Source organism: Sinohyriopsis cumingii, chromosome 17 (genome assembly GCF_028554795.1).
Source record: "Sinohyriopsis cumingii isolate HCF-2022 chromosome 17, ASM2855479v2, whole genome shotgun sequence".
NCBI lineage: Eukaryota > Metazoa > Mollusca > Bivalvia > Unionida > Unionidae > Sinohyriopsis > Sinohyriopsis cumingii.
In genome coordinates, this window is record NC_142977.1 from 85,436,005 (window position 1) to 85,455,536 (window position 19,532).

At 36.3% G+C, this 19,532-nt stretch overlaps 1 protein-coding gene across 2 annotated transcripts; it reads right to left on the minus strand.

Moving 5' to 3' along the window:
* Positions 1 to 425: 425 nt before the first annotated feature.
* LOC149779357 (progranulin-like) lies at positions 426 to 18,861 on the minus strand. 2 transcript variants are annotated; one of them, XM_089939972.1, is made up of 4 exons: positions 18,718 to 18,861; positions 9,087 to 9,267; positions 1,097 to 1,258; positions 426 to 690 (listed from the first exon to the last, which is right to left on the minus strand). In XM_089939972.1, exons 2-4 carry the CDS (start codon positions 9,264 to 9,266, stop codon positions 619 to 621), a joined length of 414 nt encoding a protein of 137 aa, XP_089796098.1. In that variant the 5' UTR covers position 9,267; positions 18,718 to 18,861; the 3' UTR covers positions 426 to 618. The 2 variants fall into 2 exon arrangements, with proteins under 2 accessions (XP_089796098.1, XP_089796099.1); XM_089939973.1 differs by lacking the exon at positions 18,718 to 18,861 and adding an exon at positions 13,060 to 13,194.
* Between the last annotated feature and the right edge of the window lie 671 nt (positions 18,862 to 19,532).

Genomic DNA, 19,532 nt, shown 5'->3' on the forward strand with positions numbered 1-19,532 from the left:
AATTGTCATTTGAACAGTATAAAGATTAAATATAATGAAGTATCGTAAATTACATGGCATAGTGTCTGTTACTTAAAATCGTGTCTCTCATGCCCCAGACCAGAATAATTATAATTAGTGATAACATTCATCTGCTTTTTATAATTGTCATTTATTTTCAGTAAATGCTGTTATTTCGGGGATTACAGATTAGGTATTTCACAAACGGAAAAATAAGGATATTAGCGAACTTCGTCTCATCATTTATGATGCCACAAAGTGATAAAATAAGACTGACATTGTAGTCTTGTAGTCGTTTCCAAAGTACATGCAAAAGAAGAAACATATTAGAAAGATTTGTAATACTGGAGTACGCATGTACTAATATAAAGACACTGAGAATATTGAGTCCGAAATAAATTAATATTTGAACAGCCAACACCGAATGGAAATTATATCGACTTTATTATTATTATTATTAAAATTGTTTCCACAGACGACATACCTTTAGATTTCTAAATTTGAAATATTATCATAACTTATCAAAAACTCTGAGTAGATGCAACATTAATGTTAGTGTGCTTGATAGTTAGTTCTCTGAATATCGTTGGAGCAAGGAACAAAAAAGATCGAAGTGCGTTAAATGCAAATGTCGAAAATACAAACAGTTCCTTGTGGACAGCAGTGCGCCTCGTCGCTGCAGCAAGAGCCCTGAAAGTAATATTAATAGTAGTAGTATAGATGGTGGTAGGAGTTGCTTATTAAACAAGGGTAGTTCATATTTGTAGGTATTTATATCGTTTAATAGTTGCAGTTTGTTGCTTTTATAATAGTCATTGCGTTCTTTGTTGGCGTTATAGTACAAAAAGACGTAGATGAGGAAGAAGTAGGTTTAGTCATGGTGTTGAATGATGTCATTGGTTATAACCAATTCGATGCAATATGATTGTGACCTCGCATACATACATATATAAGTACGTATATACATACATACCTGCATACATACATACATACATACATACATAGGGATAAAACCTTCTTAAATGTTATCGAACCGGTCTCTATTGATTCTACAAATTTAATTCCATAAACAATACGTATTTGTTGGCGGACTTACTCCGTCGTACGGACAGCATCCCCAGCCACTTCCAGTGGAACAGCAAGTCTCATCTCCTGGACAGGTGTATGATGGATCTGGACAGGGCGAGCTTACTGTGATATTGGCAGCCCTAAAAATGTTAGTTGGTTTTCTCTCTGGTACGCCATGTGTTCTCTGTTCCTAGTTATATACAGAATTAGGTTATTTAAGACAAAGAAGATTCACTAATAGCAGTAAGGCAGTCAATGTCTATCAAACTTTAAATCATCAAAATTTAGACGTATAATAGCAGGGAATTATCAATATAAAGGAACTTTTTGTATACAGCCAACTTAATAATTGTTATTTTTTTGTTATTGCTGCTTGTGTGGCTGTCTTTGATAATTGATATTTAAACAAGGCGATCATTTAGAACAAAACTTAAATAAATCAAGCCTTAGTAACAGTATTAAACGCAAGTCACGCTTGGTGAGTGTACGGGAGTGTGTTGAAGGGACAGCACCTCCGATGTAGGAAAATCGTCCCTATTCAGGGATAGCGTCTACTTTTGGTCCCAACATGCACCCAGCTTTCACCTGTGCCTCTAAGAAGCTGTGACATGCGCAGCAGCCACACCTTGATAAACCGTTTCGACTGGCGTATTAAACCAGGTGAGGGTAGCCGTCGGGTCTTAAACCCTCGGTGAGGTAGGGCTTGCCTACCAAAGGATTTGAAATTTGGATTCGGAGGAATGCGCGGAGGAAACCGATACCCTGTTCAACGGGCATGAAGGCGATTCGCAGCAACGAGTTGTTAACCGTGTAGAGCATGACGAGTACATAGGTAGTCCTGGTCGTCCAATGCATCCGATTTCATCTCCAGCCGTCTTGACCTTGTCTTATCACTGGATCCAGATGATCCTGGATGAGAGAGTGAGGTCGACGACGCGCAACGCTTCCTCACTTTAGTCTAAGTTATCGCGCACGTCACTTGCTCATCCTCAAAGTCCTGTGGCGCAAAGAGAGCGACGAAACGGCAGGTGTGAGTACACTGGCACCCGTATCTGCAAATCTGTACACTGGCAGCTTAGATCGTACAGTCGTTCTTCACTGACACAGAGCAGCAGTGGCATTCGTCAGCGCTCTGAGCGACTGAGCAGTCCATTTTTAGGATTCGCACTGCTCAACTCTATAGCATGAAGAAGGGTCTAGAAAAGGTGCCATGAAATTGTCTGCACCATCGTTCCCTGACAGCGGCTGACGGGGACCCTACATCAGCGTTGGAAACACTACAAAGAAAAGGATGAAGATGGATCCTCCAGCCTCGACGCATGGAACGTGTGTACATTTTTGACAGAAATGATGCTGACAGACCTCAGAGGATAACTACCCGTATTGGCAGAGAGTTAGCCAGATACAACGTCAACATTGCAGCCTTGTGTGAAACCCGACATGTGGGAGAAGGCAAACCTTGTGAAAGGGGCGCTCGCCACACCTTCTTTTGGAGCGGATGAGGAAGTGAGGAGCGACATGAGGCTGGAGTCGAATTTGAAGTGAAGTCAGTGTTTGTTAGCAATCTACTGTAGTTCCAACAGGCGTGAACGACAGGCTTATGACCATACAGATCCACCTGTCTAATGGAAGAAAGCATGCCACGATCGGCAGTGCTTATGTTCCAATCATCGACGATCCGGAAGAAGTAAAGAACATAGTTTATGAAAACATCACCCTATCATAATCTCTGTTCCAAAATCTGACAAGCTCATTATCCTTGGTGAGCTCAATGCAAGCGTTGGCTCTTACAACATATCTTGGGAAGAGGTTATTGGAAAGTATGGCATCGGCCGCTGAATTAACAATGATCTTCTATTGCTTCAGACCTGTGCAGAGCATGAAATGCTCATCACCAACACTGTCTTCAACATCCTTAAGTGCAACAGGATCATATGGATGCATCCCCGATCTAAGCACTGGCATCTCGTCGACTACGTGATAGGAAGAGAGACAGGCAGGATGTACGGGTGACCAAGACTAACCACCCCCTTGTAGTCTCCAAGCTAAACAGTCGTATCAAACGTAAGGGACGCTCGCAAGTCAAGATTATTAAAAAAAACGGCTGAATATCGCCAAGAAGAAGAACTCTAACTAAAAAGGACCTTTGTCAGCTCTTATGTTCCGTGTTTAGGCTCGAATAAACAGCAGCGCAAGAAGGAGAGAAAAATCAAGCTTTGAACAATATAACAAATTATTTATTTCCCTGGAAAAATACTGTAAAAATGCGGGGGGGGGGGGCGGCGGGAACAGCTTACGGTTTCAATAATCAAATACAAAAATAATCCAAGGATAATCCACGATTAATATTTTAGAAGTCCTAATAATAAAATGTTCTTATGAATTCAAGTTCGAGTTCCGACGAAGAATCCAAGATAGAAGGCGATGACGTATGCTGTAACCTGCACTGTGTTGAAGTCTACAGTTCCTTATAGAAACACAATAATTAATCCTCCGGTTTTTCGAAATCCAAATAAAATTTTAAGAAATGACTTTGTTCAAGAATTATGTATGAGTAGAAAATATTTCCAGAGAAACGAATTCATCATTTAGAATCCGAAAAATTGAAATAAAACTAAAAAACTCAAAAATTCAATACTGGTCACAACAGAAGAAAACAACTTGACATCAAGTGTTTAAAAGCCCCAAATGTCTGATCTCTCTCTCTCTCTCTCTCTCTCTCTCTCTCTCTCTCTCTCTCTCTCCATCACTATTAATACTAAGTATTTCGCAATTTTAGAAATGCCTATTTGCGAAATTGATTATCACGTGATCATATTTACATATAAAAATCACGTAACCCCTGTATGTCATTGATAAGAACCAATCATTTCGCTTCGAGAAAAAAAGTTGTTTATTTGACCCTCAATCAAGGCCAGGAACTAAGTTAAAAACTGAAACAGTGTTTCTATGATTAGGCATTTATGGAAAGATTCACGTCAAACTGAATTTTCTGGAAAATATCAAATTCCTAGTAAACAAAATTGCATTCCATTGACATGTAAAGAAAATAAAAAGATTCCACAACCCACAAACAATCAAATCAAATCAAACACAAATTAAATCAAATATAATTTAAATCAAATATACGTAATACAGCACTCTAGAAAACCGTCTTCAATCCACCCTCTCGACACCCAGAATGTGGAGGAAGCCTGGGCGACCCTTAGAGAGATTTTCTACAACACCGCTACAGATATATTAGGGCCCTCCTCCAGAAACAACAAATGGTTTTATGAGAATTGCGACAACAAGCCTCTACAAAGAGTACCTAATTAATGCAAAGGTCCGCCTCAAAGAAAGATTTCTTCAATAACATCCGTAGGACTGTTCAGAAGAAATTCAGACAAATGCTGGACTCTAGGCAGTGTAGCAATGCTGACGAGATCCAAAGCTACGCTGACAAGCAGTATATGAAGATTTATGATGCAATGAATTAAGTCTATAGCCCCTGGTCATCAGAATCATCCACTCTCCTCAGTGCGGACGTGAACACGATGATCACTGACAAATAGAAGGTTCTCGAAAGGTAGGCTAAGCACTTCAACTGCGTCTTGAAATGTCCAGCATATATCAATGATGAAACTATTAATCGTCTGCTCCAGCTGCCAGCGAATGACTCACTGTATGTTTCACCAACCCAGTTAGAGACCCAAAAAGCTATACGTCCGCTGTCTAGCCGAAGGTTCTTGTCTCAGACTCAATCGTAGAAGAGATATACAAGGAAGGCGGTGTAGCTATTCATCAATTCTTGCAGCTCATGTGGCAAAAAGAAATGATCCTACAGGATATCAAGGACGCTACTATTATACACTTGTATAAGCGGAAAGGAAATCATCAGACCTGTGACAAACACCTAGGTATATATTTGCTCTCCATCGCAGGCAATATACTCGCCAGGATTCTCCTCAACCGGCACATATTACACCTTGACCAAGGACTCCTACTAGAAAGCCATGGCAGATTTCTGAAGGAGCGTGGAACCATCGACATGGTGTTCGCTGCTAGACAGTTGCAGGAGAAGAGCCAGGAGCAGTATGCTGACCTTTTATCCACCTGTGTCGACCTGATCAAGGGCTTCGACACTGTTAGTAGATAGGGCCCGTGGAAAATCATGTCCAAGTAAGGATGCTAAAGGAAACTTCTTACCATGGTGCGAAATTTCCACGACGGCATGGAAGGTTGTGTCCGAGACAATGGTGAGACGTCTGAGCCCTTTCCTGTCTCAGAGTGAAGCAAGGCTGTGTACTGGCACCAACACTTTTCAATCTCGTGTTCTCAGCCGTGTTCATTTCAGACATGGTGACGTGGGAATCCGCATCAGATACCGTATTAGTGGCACAATGTTCAACCTCAGGAAGCTTTAAGCTAAAACTAAGGTAACGGCAGTCATCGTCAGAGATTTACTATTTGCTGATGACTGCGCCCACAACGCTGTCCCTGACGCTGACATGCAATGCAGCGTTGACAAGTTCTCTCATGCTTGTACAAACTTGGCCCTCACGATCAACACAAAGAAGACAGAAGTAATGTATCAGCTAGTCCCAGGAAACCTTATGATGAGCCAAGCATCACAGTCAACAGCCACATCATAATGAGCGCAGTTACCTGGTTCACTTATCTTGGCAGCACTCTGTCCCAGAACGTCGTAATCGATAACAAAGTTGATGCACGGATGGTAAAGGTAATCGCAGCCTTCGGTAGACTACACGCCAATGCCTGGAACAGAGGAGGCATTAGTCTACCGACAAAGCTGAAAGTGTACAAAAAGATAGAACTCCGTGGACAGTACAGAAGCGCCATGAGAGGAATATCCACACGATTTGTCTTAGAAGACGTCTCGACATCAAGTGGCAAGACAGAATCCCGGATACTGAGGTCCTTGTTCAAGCAAGCCTGTCCAATATCTACATCACCTTAATGCAGTCACAGTTGCGATGGGCAGGCCATGTAGCCCGCATTCCAGACCACCGGCTTCCAACAAATTCTTTTATGGCGAGCATGAACAAGGAAAACGCAACAAAGGAGGCCAGAAAAAAAGCTATATAAGGACACCCTGGAAATGTCATTGAAGAACATTGGCATTAGCCATGACATGTGGGAGCAGACTGCCGAGAATAGTGTCGTGTGTAGCTCTGTTATCAGGAAAGGTGCTGAAACTTTCGATGCCAACAGGACATCCGCAGCAGAACAACGGAGGCAGACTACAAAATCCCGAGCCAGTAACCGTACAAACTGCGTTGATGCCATTTCCTGTCCACATTGTCATAGAACAATCCGAGCGCACCCGCAGGCCATTCGTTCCTGCTATAAAAAGGATGACTAAAGTGTTCTCATCGACGCAATTGACGAACATATATATATATATATATATATATATATATATATATATATATATATATATATATATATATATATATATATATATATATATATATATATATATATATATATGTATGTATGTATGTGTGTGTGTGTGAGTCTGTGTGTGCGTGTGTGTGTGTGTGCGTACAGCAAATCTAGCCCAGAACTGTATTAACACAATTTATTTCATGCTTTTCAGAATATATGTTAAACAGTGCGGTACACATAGCATTGTTGTATATGACTTTATGTAGTCAGTGCTATATGCAAAGATTTGGTTTTATATTTCGGAAGGCTTTGCTCGTGAGCAAAAGAGTCTCAGAAAGAGCACATACTCCAACTGAAGGAGTAGGGTATTCTGATTAGATCCATTCAATCATGTGTGCTTGTATCTAGGATATATTTCTAATAATGCCACGGCCACTGTAATCACAGTGAGTAACAGGATACGCAGCACCGGGACAAACTTCGCGCAAGTTCCTATTTTTTAAGCCGTTTACATCTATTTAGGTTTTAATGGATTTAGGTTTTAATGGATTGCGAATTAGAAGAACGATTTACTTACCATCAAATTGAAGAACACTATAACGTGCAACACTGAGCTCCTCCGAAAATGAAGATTTGACATCGGAAGTTCTCCAATCAACATCGTCAATTGTACGCTTTGCAAAAACATATTAACATGCTCTTTTGAAAGAAGTGTTCTTAGTTTCAAATTACTTCCAAGAGATGTATTAGATTGACTTAAGTTAGTCATGAAAATTAAGAAGGTAAGTGGGCCACTTTGTTTGGAACTAATTTCTTACTCCTAACATACATACGTTACCTCAGTGTTAAACGGTGTATGGATAATATCCTAAACTGGATAGTAAATCGCCTGATAGGAGAGTCTCTTATTTCGCGACTATGACTGAAAGTGAGCATGGGACTGCGCGCATTAATGGGTAGATCTGAATAACTTTTGACTCCGTTTTCAATGTTAATCTTTGGGAAGAGAAACGACACAACGTCGCACACAAGTAATGCAAATAAGAAACAATCAGTGGCACAGAATAATAGTGAACCAGATTACCGGCAGAAATAATACCAGCGTACAGGTTTCGATACCGTAGTAGAGTAATGGAAAACGTAAAATAATATTTAAATTATTTTATGGATAAACAATAAATACTTTATATCGCTATAGTAAATAGTTCCACCGCGTCAATGAGCCATATGTATGCGTCATCATATTTGTTCCGACCAAAACCAGGCCTACAAGCTGTAAGGTATCACTGCTTGCATGACATTTCTTCAACGTGGATAATGACACGGAGAAAGTTCCTAAATATAAGCATGTCCCCTGAAATTTCCCCTGGAATGAATTAATATCAAAATCTGGATAGCATGTCAAATATATAATAATTATAAGATAGCAGTGAAGTTCATCCCCAATACACCATCCTTTTATAACAAGAATTCAAATTCACAAAATACATGAGTTCAGTGTATGGTAGGCTCTGTCTGTCAACAGGTTCACCAACATATTACTGCAGTTTAAAAATTTCGATAACGTTTTTACACACTATTAGAGTCTCAGAAATAAAACTAGAATTTCCGCACATTCGGCATGTTATCTACATTTTAAAATCAGTTAGTTACAAAGAGAAATTCAACGATATTTACCTCAAAGTTAGTCAGTACTACAGACTTTTTCGTCTCAGTATCCGTATTTGATAACGTATATTACATATTCTTAAATAATACAAATCATTCTCTGGAACCAAAATCTGAGGCAAATAATGGACCCATCAATTCGAGCGAGAGATTGACATCAAAGACATCTTTAAGCTAAATGTTATTTTAAGACACACACGACTCTTAGAAAAAACAATGACACTCGACTCGAAATCTGCCTATATACAGGTGTAAATCAGGAATGTGGTCCATGGGCACATTCACTGAGCAGTGGTTATCTAGTGCACTAGCTGGGATTAAATGGATGTTCATGTATTCTATTTTATCGACGATTTCGTGTTCCATTAGGCTATCCACCCGGACACCCCAAAAACGAGGATCGCACATACACGATGAAAATTTCATATATGATTATATAACATTTGCTAGAATGGTGCTGACAAATTCGAAAATAAATTCCAGAGAGTTAGGAAAAGGTATTAAGGTTAAACGTATTTCTTATAAGAGACAAAAGCTACATATTAATTTGAGTACTCCAGTAACCCTCACTGCAATCGATCGTAATCATATTCTAACATAGCTATGCATAGGACCTCTGGGATTATACATCAAACGATGTGAACACTATATATATTTTACATCTGGAATTTTAGAACTACAGGTGTGTGTGTGTGTGTGTGTGTGTGTGTGCACTTGCTACACGACTTATTTACTCAGGACTCTGTGCAATTCAACTTTGATACAGGTATCTTCAACAATGTCGCACAGATATTTAATCCATAAGTTTGCTTTCCTTTTATAATTAATCCTTTATTATGACCGTGTGTCTAGCATGGATAGTACTCCCTTTCCTTATTCTTGCAATGAACTCCTATTCGAAAACACGGATATACAGTACAAAATGATGCAATAAACTAAACATGATGTGCGTGAATTACCGGTGCATGTTGAAGACAACATCCAAACTTCCCGCCTTCGAGTTTGCAACATATATGATCAGCCGGGCACCTTGTAACCTCGTCAGAACACATCACAGTAGTCTGATGTTCCATATTTTCGACAAAGTGTGGATTTGCCAATATCATTCCTATGCACAGCACCAAACAAACAAGTAACATCCTATAAATAAATGAGGAAAAACATGCAGAGAGAAGGGCATAACAGATATGAATATTTAATATTTGACCTTTTTTTGACAGTTTTATCTATCCCACCACATATTATTTGGGACAACAGCAGTGAAGAAAGTCTTGCAGTCGAAAAAATGGCTACCCATATCCATCAGAACAGGTCTTTCACGAAGTACAAACATTAATTTACCAGACATGAGGAATTGACCAATTTAAACAATTAGACAACTAGAAGGATTTGTAGATATTGAATGTTTTCAAATTCATACATTTTTGAAAAGTTACAGTGCTTAGGGTAAAGCTACCCGAGAAACAATTGGAAACGTCTGTTACAACTTTCAGTTATAACAATATTTCTTATGCATTTTTTTTGCGGGGGGGGGGGAGGGGCGCACAGATATTGTTCCGTTTATAAGAATAAGCCAGTTCTTGATAGATGTGCTTGTCGTTTTCTTAAAATTAAATAAATCAGATAAAGTTAATTCAGCTGGGTATGTTTCATTAATATCACTATTCTTTATAACTAGGATATAAATAAAAGTTAAAGGAAGTTTTAACGAAATACGGTTTAAGAAAGCTATCACCATTCTTATTTAGTTCATTATTCGATAAAGTTAATCAACATGTTTGATACAGGTATTGATATGATTTAATACATTTGATTATTCTCTTAGAACCATAAATTGTATTACAAATGGTTATTATATAACAAGTGAAAGAATCATCTTATGTCTACAAAGTATATTGGTATATGAAGACATATGATGCCAATTTGCATTTGACAGTGCTACTAGTTCTTTAACTTTCATTTCATGTGACACATGCAAATTTCCTTGATTTTTTAATGAACCTGTCATTCTGATTAGGTTAGAGCAAATACTATTTTATATTTAAATATTCTTGTATAAAATTATATGTCCTCCTGTTGTAGATATATACATATCCACATATGACATTTATATTTCCTCTCTATCTATAGTTATTTTCTTTTTCCTCCCTTGCTTTTCTTTTGTTTCTTCTTGTTTATTAAAGAATATAGTCCAGACATTATGGAATGAGTATATGCAAACGTTTTCTGCACTCTTACAATGAGATAATCATTTCGAGATGCGTATGTATTAAGAAGAAACTATATATATATATATATATATATATATATATATATATATATATATATATATTTATTTATTTATTTATTTATTATAGTTCACCCGACAATATTAGATTGGTTTCTCTGAACCAGTCTATTATATCACAACTAGTATTACATGATACAATACTAATAAAGTTTAAGATACATATCAAAACATCACGCGTCATCAGGCAGCAAAACAAGTGAGATTTTATATCCACTAGACTATTAGGACACATCAAGCATTTTAACTCTCAAACTGCATATTGATTATCCACCTTTTGTAAACACAGGATGATATCCAGGACCCAACCTTGGGATTATTGACCCGAAATCAACCGATAATATGCTGACGATTGAAAGACACAATCGTACGAAAGATCGCCTGCACAGAATGACGCCGATACGTATTAAAACAACACCGTATTTTCGCCATCGTGGATGTACGGAAATGGGTACAGGATCATTTCTGAAAGGAAGCTTATTCCATATTAAGATAATATCAATGTATAGGTGAATTGCTGCAAATCGCGTACTCATCACAATCATTTGCCTTGACTTCTCATTTATCGTACTTCTGAGCTTAACACAGCGGTCATAATTCTAAACTGGCACGTAGCATTTAGATTGAACTAAACCAAGTATAATATTGTAAATGTCTAATCATATTATGAACATGTGCATATCTTAAGCATGTGCGCAAAATGAAATATATACATAGACCAACAGTTTCTGTGTAATTGTTTTGATACTGTTTACTGTAAAACAGCTGAATTTGAAAGGAATACAAGTACATATAAAGAAGAATAAGATCAAATAAATGGTACATGGCAGGATCAGGTAATGTATATGCGCATACAATAGTATGGTACATTTTATTCTCCAACGTCTAATTGTGCATAAGGGGATGCAGCAGATAAAATTTATTTAAAAAAACGATCACAAAAATTATTCAACAGAATCTATGTTTAAATGTACGCAGAAAATCTGAATCAGTTGGAGAAGAAAGCTTACTTTGCATTATAATCTAATGGGGTTAGCAACTTTGTCATAAAAAAGAACAAGCCATTGTTTGGAAGAATTAATGATGCTTTTTTGTTTTCTTGCGTGGAAGTTCTCTGAAGAATTCTGAGTCTACAAATTATAAAAGTACGAAAATACTCCAGTAGCATAAAATTTCATCAGATCATTTATTTATAGATGTAAGGAAACTACCACTCATATTATGCTTATAAGAGGCATCTCTATATGTAATGGCGCTCCATCCAATTTGTTAGGGATGCAAAATTAAATGCTCCATTGAAAACACACTCACTAATCTATCTTTCTATCTATATATCTATCTATCTATCTATCTATCTATCTATCTATCTATCTATCTATCTATGTGTGTGCGTGTGTGTATGTCTATAGGGGCCGCGTTGTACTGATTGGTCTAAAGCGCCCACTTTTACAGATCAATGAAATCTCACCACTGTCAGTGTGGGTTCGAGTTTCGCACTAGGCCAATGTTGGTATGTGAGAAAGCTTGTCAGTGGCTTCCTGTGGATAGGTTGGTCTTGCCAGGTTTTCTCCGGGTTCTGCCTCCGTAAGTTATACCGGCCGCCATGTATCCGTTGTTTTCACGTGACGTAACGAAACGAGCGTACTTCCATATCCGCCACTTTGATTCCTTACCCACGCAAACCGACACCTAACAACATTGTTCTTCCCACAAATGGTGAGGGCTGTCTCACTTTATGCAGACGGATATAATAATACATCAGATTATGTTGTACATGTCAACCGCACGAGACTTTAAGTAAAACATTGCAATTTCAACCATCGTTGTAATTCTTTCAAAAACAAATAGATCGATCAATAAACAGACTCATAAACAAATGGATATACAAAGAAGTAGAAACATAATGATTTTCAATTTACATAGGCTGAAATCAATTATTTGGTTAATGTTCAAGTTAAAGAGACAATCGTTAATATAAAATTTCATATTTCTATTTATATAAAAAAATTCAAGAATACTCGGTTTTGACAATCGGCACAAAGTCACGTTCCATTTGGCACATATTTTCTGTTAAATAAACTGAAAATATCATCCTAATTTTATCATCTCCACAAGTACAATATTTGACCGTACTAATTAAAACTGGTTTGTCAGCTGTCTTTGGCACTAACACTTGTTTTCGCAAAAAAACTATTTGTACACAAACGTTCTGGCATAATACTCATGCCATCAGATTTTAATTATGTAACTGATATTGTATCACGAACATCATTGTTCGGAAATACTCTTTGACGATGAGAATATTAGGGTCATCACACATAATATTTCAATAAAATCTCAATATTGTCTGTTTGTCAGAAATAACTGTATTTCTGTTTAATAGCAATATGCGTGATTACGGCTCAATTTCGCTATTTTGGTTTTCGATATAAGCCAGGGAACTTTCAGATTTAGCTTTGATTTTATTTCAAACATAATCCATGTATCGGTTCTATAAAGTAAATATCCTTATCGACAATTTAATCAGATTATTATCCTGAATATACGTGATGAGTAATTTTGACAAAGGTTTCTTAGGGACTCAGAAAGGTGCGCGCGCGTTGCATGGTGTTTCACAGATTCTTGCATGGCAAAAAGTTACTTACCTTGAATAAAAAATATGACCGACGCTTCAGTGTATCAGCTCGTAATTTCTCCTGGATTTCTATTGTATCTTTTTCTTTTGAATTAGCGCGTAGAGCCAAACTAAGTCGTATAGACAAAGGACCGGTTCACGTGATCGTAACATGCAAACAATGCCAAGTTGCATAGTTACGTCTTATCATACAACAAGTATAGTGGATGTCGTGCATGTCGTGACAAAGGATAAGATAATACTAACTGAGATCTCCAAGTTCAATATAAATTAATTTTACACAAAGACATTCCAGGATCAATAAAACTCTTTTTTTATCGTTAGACTGTGCACAATATTCTTTAGCAATACGAGAGTTTTGCACGAATCTGTATTGCCTTTAAAGACCAATTTGTACTATAAAAGATAATATTTATTCCATCCATTGGAAAAAACAAAATCAGAGGTTAAATGTCTTCAGACATAGAAATGGTTTGGCTGTTTTATGTCGTCTTAGTCATGTTTACTTTGTGCGACTGTAGCTTCATATAGAGGTATTCTGGAATAAGGATTTCAAAGATAATGTCCAACGTATAGACATCTTTAGCAAGCTGCGATATCCATGTGTAATGGCTCCGTTATGATATGCATGCATGTATTTTTAGACACATAAAACAATTCCTTCTACTAAAGAAATTGTATCCGTTTCTCACATATGCCGCAAAATACTATGACCAGAAAACCAAAACATGAACCTTTTATTTATTATTTGAACTACATTCAGTTCCACAGCTAAGACTGGCGTCTCTCCATTAACGTATCATGTTCAAAATTAAAACAAAGTTAATTCCTGCTATTTATCACCTTCCATGTAATATCTGGGGTCATTGGAGCATACGTGATCTAAGGCGCTCGACTTTACACGTCAATGACATCTTACCTCTGTCATCGTGGGTTTGACTCTCGCTAGGTCAACGTGGGTATGTGAAAAAGTTCGAAAGTAACTTCCTACGGTTCCGGTGTTCTTACTGGGGTTTTCCTGGGTTCTTCCTCCACCAGTTATGTATGTTTTCTGAAAACCGGCGTTAAATCGACAAAACCCCAAAGAATGGGTAAGAGGTACGTATTAACCATATGACTGCTGTACTGATTACAATCATAGACCTTTAGCTTACATTTCCATACAGCACACAACATGACGTCCGATAAGGCGATAAATTTACCAAATGTAAATGAACGTCATTGTACTACGCAATTGATCGGCATTATTTATGAAAGTCGAGGGTTTCAAATGAAGATAAATTCAATTTAACATGGTACTCCTTTCAAATGAAACTTTTGGCACCCTTCGGAGAAAATCAATCTTTTATAGGATACACACATATTGAAAGTAGAAAGTAGCTCTTTATCATTCCTTTTCTGTGATAGCATTTTGAAGTTCATGACAAAAATTGTGGCCGAAATACATTTACCATCTGCGTGTAGTTTAAGGTTACACGTGCAGTAACAGACGCTTAACAAGAGGATGTTGCAGACAACCGCCAACATTCAGCTGTTGTTTGGGTTTAACATTCGGTTAAAAAACTTCGACAGGCACATGCATGTAGTGAGTGTATTAATATCTGTTCTGAGTGGTGACATGGGTTCAACGCTTTCTGAAATGCCGCTTATTGTTATTAAACAGTCATGTCAATACATATGTCCACTATTCGTACCTGTGTCGTGTAAATTATTAACAATATAATGTCGACTCAAAGTCTTTTGCAGAGAGCTCAGGCAAATATTGGCACATGTATGATCGTTATTAACACAATCAGTTTACTCAGTAATGAAATCATACACAGAAATATCTACAAAATTTAAACTGGATGAACACGGAAATTGTGCTAGAGCAACAGTTTCAATGTTTCGAAACGATTAACGTCAACAAATTCTCACTCATCAAATTAGCAAAAATCCTGTCCTACTTTAGAACAATGAAATTATCCTCTTATATTCAGAGTGGTACATTATTGATAAGAACCGGTGTGACCGAGATTTAGAGAGGTCACAATTGAAATAATTATTATTAAACAGATAAGAACATATATGTTACGTATTTCACAAACAGAAAAAAAGGATATGAGCAAACTTTATCACATCTTTTATTATGTTAACAAAGTGAAAATTTAAGACTGATGACATTATAATCGTTTCAGAAATAAATGTAAAGGAATAAATCACATACAAATATGCAGTAGTGGTAGTATCACGCCAAAGAACAAAACCGTGATTTTTATAAAGCAGCAAATTACAGCTATCAAGCTATACAAATAGCTACAAGTATAAACTACTCTTATTTCATAAGCAACACAGTGTCTAATACACACCAGGATTTGTAACTCTCAAATTACAGCTTGATTATCCACCTCATATAGCTAAATGCTCATGATAATATCCAGGACCCCAACCTTGGGATCGTTACGAGTTTTGAGTGTCATTCGTCCGTCCATCCAGAATTGGATGAACACTATTACACATGTAGGTGCCACTCATAAGTATATTATAAGTCGAATTCACCTTTTTCATACATATATAAATGACCGGACTATATTTTCGGAAAATTTAGGTATTTTCATACTTTAAGACCCTTTTCGACCCAGAATTTTCCAGTGAGCATCCTATTAGCATGATTACTAAGAAACATAATTCCCTCTCCCAATTATTGGTATATATCTTTTCGTGCAGACATGGCTGATTCCAATTTGATTATAACGTCAAACTAAACTTTTCTCCAATCGCGTCAGTTTTCTGTGCACCTTTTACATAGATTCTTTCGCTTTTTATATATATTTGTGCATCCCTTGTATGCACAATTACACAAAACCCACTCCAACTAGGCAAATAAAATGTGACCAGTATATTGTTTCGTATATACATAACATGGTCCCATCATTGTGCCATTTACTACTTATTTGTCTTGTTTATTAGTACGTTTGTATTCCGTTCTAACTTAAATCATTTTATTATCAACACAATTACACAGAACATATTGATCTATGCACATTAAATTTAGCATGCTTCTTTAACATATGCAAATGAACGTAACATTCTAAGACTTGTACAATATTATATATGTTTGTATTCTATCCAATTGCGTCGCTGCCAGGTTAGAATAATACCTGCTTTGTGAAGTTCAGAATAACGGGATCACCCCATAATTACGGTAAATCAGGAGCCACGGTAAATGATTGTCATAAGTAAGAGGTATGCAACAGTTCACGAAACCATTGGTATTGACTTAATATTGAATATGCTTCCTTGCAAAAATTTCATCGTACCCATTTCCCTATATGCATCATTGGTAAAAAAGGTAGTGTCATTTTAAAAAATCTTTGCGTCACTCAGTGCAGTAGATATCTTGTACGATTGTTTCTTTAAATCATCAGCACATTATTGGCTCAATAATCATAACGATGACGTGGTTGGGATCCTAGATATCATCGTGTGCATAAGGGTTTTCAAGTTGGATAATCAAAATTAAGTAAAAGAGTTAAAATGATTAGTGTGTCAAAATATTTTAGCGGATATGAAATCTCGCTTTTTTTGCAGAGCATACCGTCTGATGTACCGTTATAATTTGATATATATTAAACTTTACTAGCATTGTACGGTCAAATGCTCATTGATCTATAATAGCCTGATTCATATAAACGTTTCTAGTGTTTAAGGATACACTGCTTGATTCACTGTTATAGTTTATATATATATATATATATATATATATATATATATATATATATATATATATATATATATATATATATATATATATAGTTCCTACTCAAAACATGTACATCTTGAAACGATTATGGCATTGTCAGACTGCGGATAACTTTTAATATAACTCACTGCCTAATTTTCTGGGCTATATTTATTAAGAAAAAGAGAAATAAAACAAATGCTAAGGAAAAATAGGAAAATAAATATAGATAGAGATGAGATATAAATGTTATATGTGGACATGTATGACAGGAGTACATATCTTTTTTATAGAAGAAGATTTAAATCTAAAAATTCTTTGTCCTAACCTAATCAGGGTGACAAGTACATATGGCAAAAAATCCAAAGAAAATTGCATGTGTTATATGAAATGAAAGTTACAGAACTAATAGCTCTGTCCAATGAAAATCGCCATCATGTGTCTTTAAACACCAGTAGACTTTGTAGACATAAGATGATTCTTTTACTTGTTGTATAATAGCCATTTGCAATACAATTTGTGGTTCTAGAAGAATAAGCCAACATATTAAATCACATAAATACCAATGTCAAACATGCTGATTAATCTTATTGAATAATGAATTCAGACAATAGCTTCTAAAACCGTATTTTGTTAAAACTTCCTTTAGCTTTTGTTTGTATCCTAGTATTAAAGAACATCGATATTAATGAAACATACCCAGGTGAATTAACTTTATCTGGTTTATTTAAGTTTACGAAAACGAAAAACACATCTATCCCAAAATGGTTCATTCTTACAGACCAAAATAATATCTGTCCCAAAAAGGAATACATAAGAAATATTTTTGGACCTGAAAGTTGACAGATTTTCCCATTTATTTCTCAGACAATTTTTCCTTAAGCCATGTAAGTTTTCAGAAATGTATAAATTTGAAAACATTTTTCATCTACAAATCCCTCTAGGTATCGGCGTTTTGTTTACAATGTTTTGTTTATTTTGTACTTTGGTCCATGTCAGATAAACTTGTAAAGGAGTGTTTTCTAGTTCGCTAACCTGTTCCGATGTATTTGAAACGTCTCAGTTCCTTTATACTTTGAAACTTGTTCCCTGTTCTTATTAATGACAGAAAGACAAATCCATTTGATTCGATTCATTAGCTGCTAAGATATTGCCAATTTAATAAGATGGTATTCGGTTATGAAGACTAGAATATGGTAAATAAATAAGAAATTAATTCACTCTTGATTTTCAGTGTTTTATTTATTTCTGGCTCTTACAATCCAGGATATATGACTGTCACGGTAGTCAGATGACTAATACGCTCATGAAACCTAATATATCTATTCTATCAAAAATAAATTTTTATCACAAAAAGTCGGCACCAAATTCCAGTTTTATAACTGTTTTCGTAGATATTAAGTGGCTTATAGATTTATAGGTTTAAAATCATTTTTCAGCACATGATAGGCAATATATGACGGCCAGTATCACTGGTGGAGAAGGAACACGGATAGACCCCGTGAAGAACCACTTAATCACGGGAAGCTACTGGCAAACTTTCGCACGCCACAATATGGCCGATCTGAGACTCCAACTCACGATGACACAGGTGAGATATCAGTGATGTGTAAAGGCGAGCGCCTTAGATCATTTTACCTCCAATGGTCTCGGATAATCCAGGAAAGGTGAAGAATAGCAGAAATTATTTTAATTTTTAAACTCCTACGTTAATCGAGAGAGGCCAGTCTTGTTTGTGGAACTGGATGCTTCGTCGTTATTGTTAGTCACGCATAAATAAAAGGTTCATGTTATAGTTTTCTCGTCATAGCATGTCGTGATACACCTTTAAGTAGAAAACCGATTTATGCGGTTTACAAATATATGCATACGCATCGTAAGCACAGTCTATGTTTAGCCTATCGTGTGCTGAAACATGGCGTTATTACATGGCAAAAGGTTACTTACCTTCAATTAAATGTCCGGAACAGGAATATATCAGTTAGACTTTTCTCCTGACGTCGTGTGCTTTGCGTCTTTTTTTTTTTTTTTTGTTGAAGAGCCAGCTATTTACGTCTTATTTACTTATGAACAAATCACGTGATCGGAAGGTGCAAATAACGCCACATTGTATAATCAAGCAATATCATGCAGTAAACATAGTGCGTGTCGAGGCAAAGAAAAAAAATCACACTGAGATCTCCAAGTTCGATATTAATTAATATTACAAAAAATCGTTTGAGGATTAATGAATCACCGTTTTATAGATGTAAAAGCAAATGTTCCTTAACACTTTGATCAATTTGCATATCTCTTTTTATGTTTTAAAGACCGATTTACACCAGCCAGTATTCTATTTAACTTATCCGTAAGAAACAAGAAAATCAGAGGTTAAAATGACTTGTTATGACACCGAACAGCAACACTGTTTTACGTGCAAACATTCATACAAAACACCATTTTATTTTATCCAAAGAACAAATAAGAATATATTTTGTAAACAGAGACTAGATCCATTTATTTAATGCAATATTGGTAAAGTTCCAATTACTAAATGCCTGTGTATAAACAAGTTCCTTCACTATAACAGTTACAATTATACAATGTAAAGTAACAGATGGCTTAATCATATAAGAATGTATGAGCGTTACTGCAAGACTTCTGTTATGCTTGTTTGAGTATTTCTGTTAAACAGGGATTGTAAGTGTCCTTTGTGTGACGTGATACCTGAAAAGGTAAAACAAAACTCTTTATTTTTTCCTTTCTTTCTTTCTCTCTTTCTT